Source organism: Colletotrichum chrysophilum (assembly GCF_026319265.1).
Source record: "Colletotrichum chrysophilum strain AFK26 chromosome Unknown scaffold_2, whole genome shotgun sequence".
Lineage (NCBI taxonomy): Eukaryota > Fungi > Ascomycota > Sordariomycetes > Glomerellales > Glomerellaceae > Colletotrichum > Colletotrichum chrysophilum.
The window spans coordinates 555,150-556,666 of NW_026517289.1; the positions used below are offsets into that span (position 1 = coordinate 555,150).

The following is a 1,517-nucleotide window of genomic DNA, read 5'->3' on the forward strand; positions in this document are numbered from 1 at the left end:
GGTTGGGCGCGCGACATGCGCCGGCTGGAATCAGTCCTCAGAATCGGTCTACGCGATTGTGTGCCCCAGTTTAGGTGTCCTGGAGGAAGGAGAGGGTCGTTTCGCGGCTGGTATTGGTGTTCGTCGTGATCGAATTCTGACGCTCGAGGATGCTGTCATTCGGAGGGTAGCTCACTGGCCGGCGATAACGATAAGAAATGTGGCGCACCAGCCACACGTCAGCTCAACGTGAGAACGGTGTGGCTGAGTCTATGAACCTATTTCCAACATCAACACTTGCTCAATCCCACGTCAAGTTTTCAAAGTGTTTCCCGAGCTTTCCGGAATTTTGGAACTGGCGGTATGCTTTCGCTGGATCCTCCTCACAGCTTTTATGCGGTTTCACACAGATTGCACACAGACAGTTTGGGCTCACTGGTGCGATGCACCTGAACAGTATGGGTTTTCTGTGATGATTAGGGGTGCCACTTAGACCTGCCCGTGTCTCTTTAATTCTATGAAAAACCGCAACGGACTTACTAAGTAACGCGAGCTATCAGAAAAATGTGTTTACCCTGGGGGCGACGGGTTATCTAACTTCAGCAGGCCGTCGGGACTTTTCAGGGGTTCCGTTTGGTGTGATACTTCGGACGCTCTTTGCGGGCGTCTTGTACATACCTATGCGATAAGTCGCCTCTCTGTCTAGTCTGAGTAGTTTCGCAGGGCTTGGTCATAAGCTTGAGCTTATCTTCAGGTTGACATCCGTTGATAAAGACCAAGCTGTGGCTAAAAAGAATCCTCCTCGAATCGATCCGTCTTGATCTATTTTCGACCTCTTTTCACCTGAACTTCTAGAGCTCGTTCAATCATCGCATATTCTCAGGAACAGCACGATGGGCTCTGTTCCTATCATCGACCAAGCTCTAAGTCCATCCTCTCTTCCCCTCCCCAACGACCCGTCCTCTACCCAAAGAACAATCAAATCCCTCTCCCTTTTGCGACACTTCGAAGGAGGCTTCTTCGCCGAAACAGATCGGGACAAGACCACCGTAACGTCCACGTTCCCTCAAACACCCACGAACCCGATAACCCTCGGCATGATCGGAGGCTTCGACCGCCCCGGCTTCGTCCCAACTCTTCGCACACTATCATCCAACATCTTCTATTACCTTACTCCGTCCTCACCTGTAGGCCACTTTCACCGGAACCGCTGCCGCATCACGCATTCCCTTCACAGTGGACGAGGTCGATATGTGCTCATCCACGCAGACGGCAACATAGAGAGCTTCGTCGTCGGCAAGAACATCGCCGCCGGGGAAAGGCTGCAGTGGGTCGTTGAAGGAGGCGATTATAAGGCCAGCTTCATCTTGCCAAACGAAGATGGCAAGAAGGAGGCGAGCGAGGGGCTCTTGATTACTGAGTTTGCCGTGCCTGGGTTCGAGTTTTGCGATCATGACTTCTTGACGAAGGACAAGCTCCTGAGTCTCGTCGGAGAAGAGAAGGCGATGCAGTTGGAGTGGATGTTGCTCAAAGTTTGA

At 52.0% G+C, this 1,517-nt stretch overlaps 1 protein-coding gene across 1 annotated transcript; it reads left to right on the top strand.

Moving 5' to 3' along the window:
* Nucleotides 1-872: 872 nt before the first annotated feature.
* On the top strand, nucleotides 873-1,517 carry COL26b_000528 (uncharacterized protein; the record flags this gene model as incomplete). The annotated part of the gene is made up of 2 exons (XM_053173495.1): nucleotides 873-906; nucleotides 1,012-1,517. The coding sequence occupies 2 exons, from the start codon at nucleotides 873-875 to the stop codon at nucleotides 1,515-1,517; spliced, it is 540 nt and encodes a 179-aa protein (XP_053042543.1).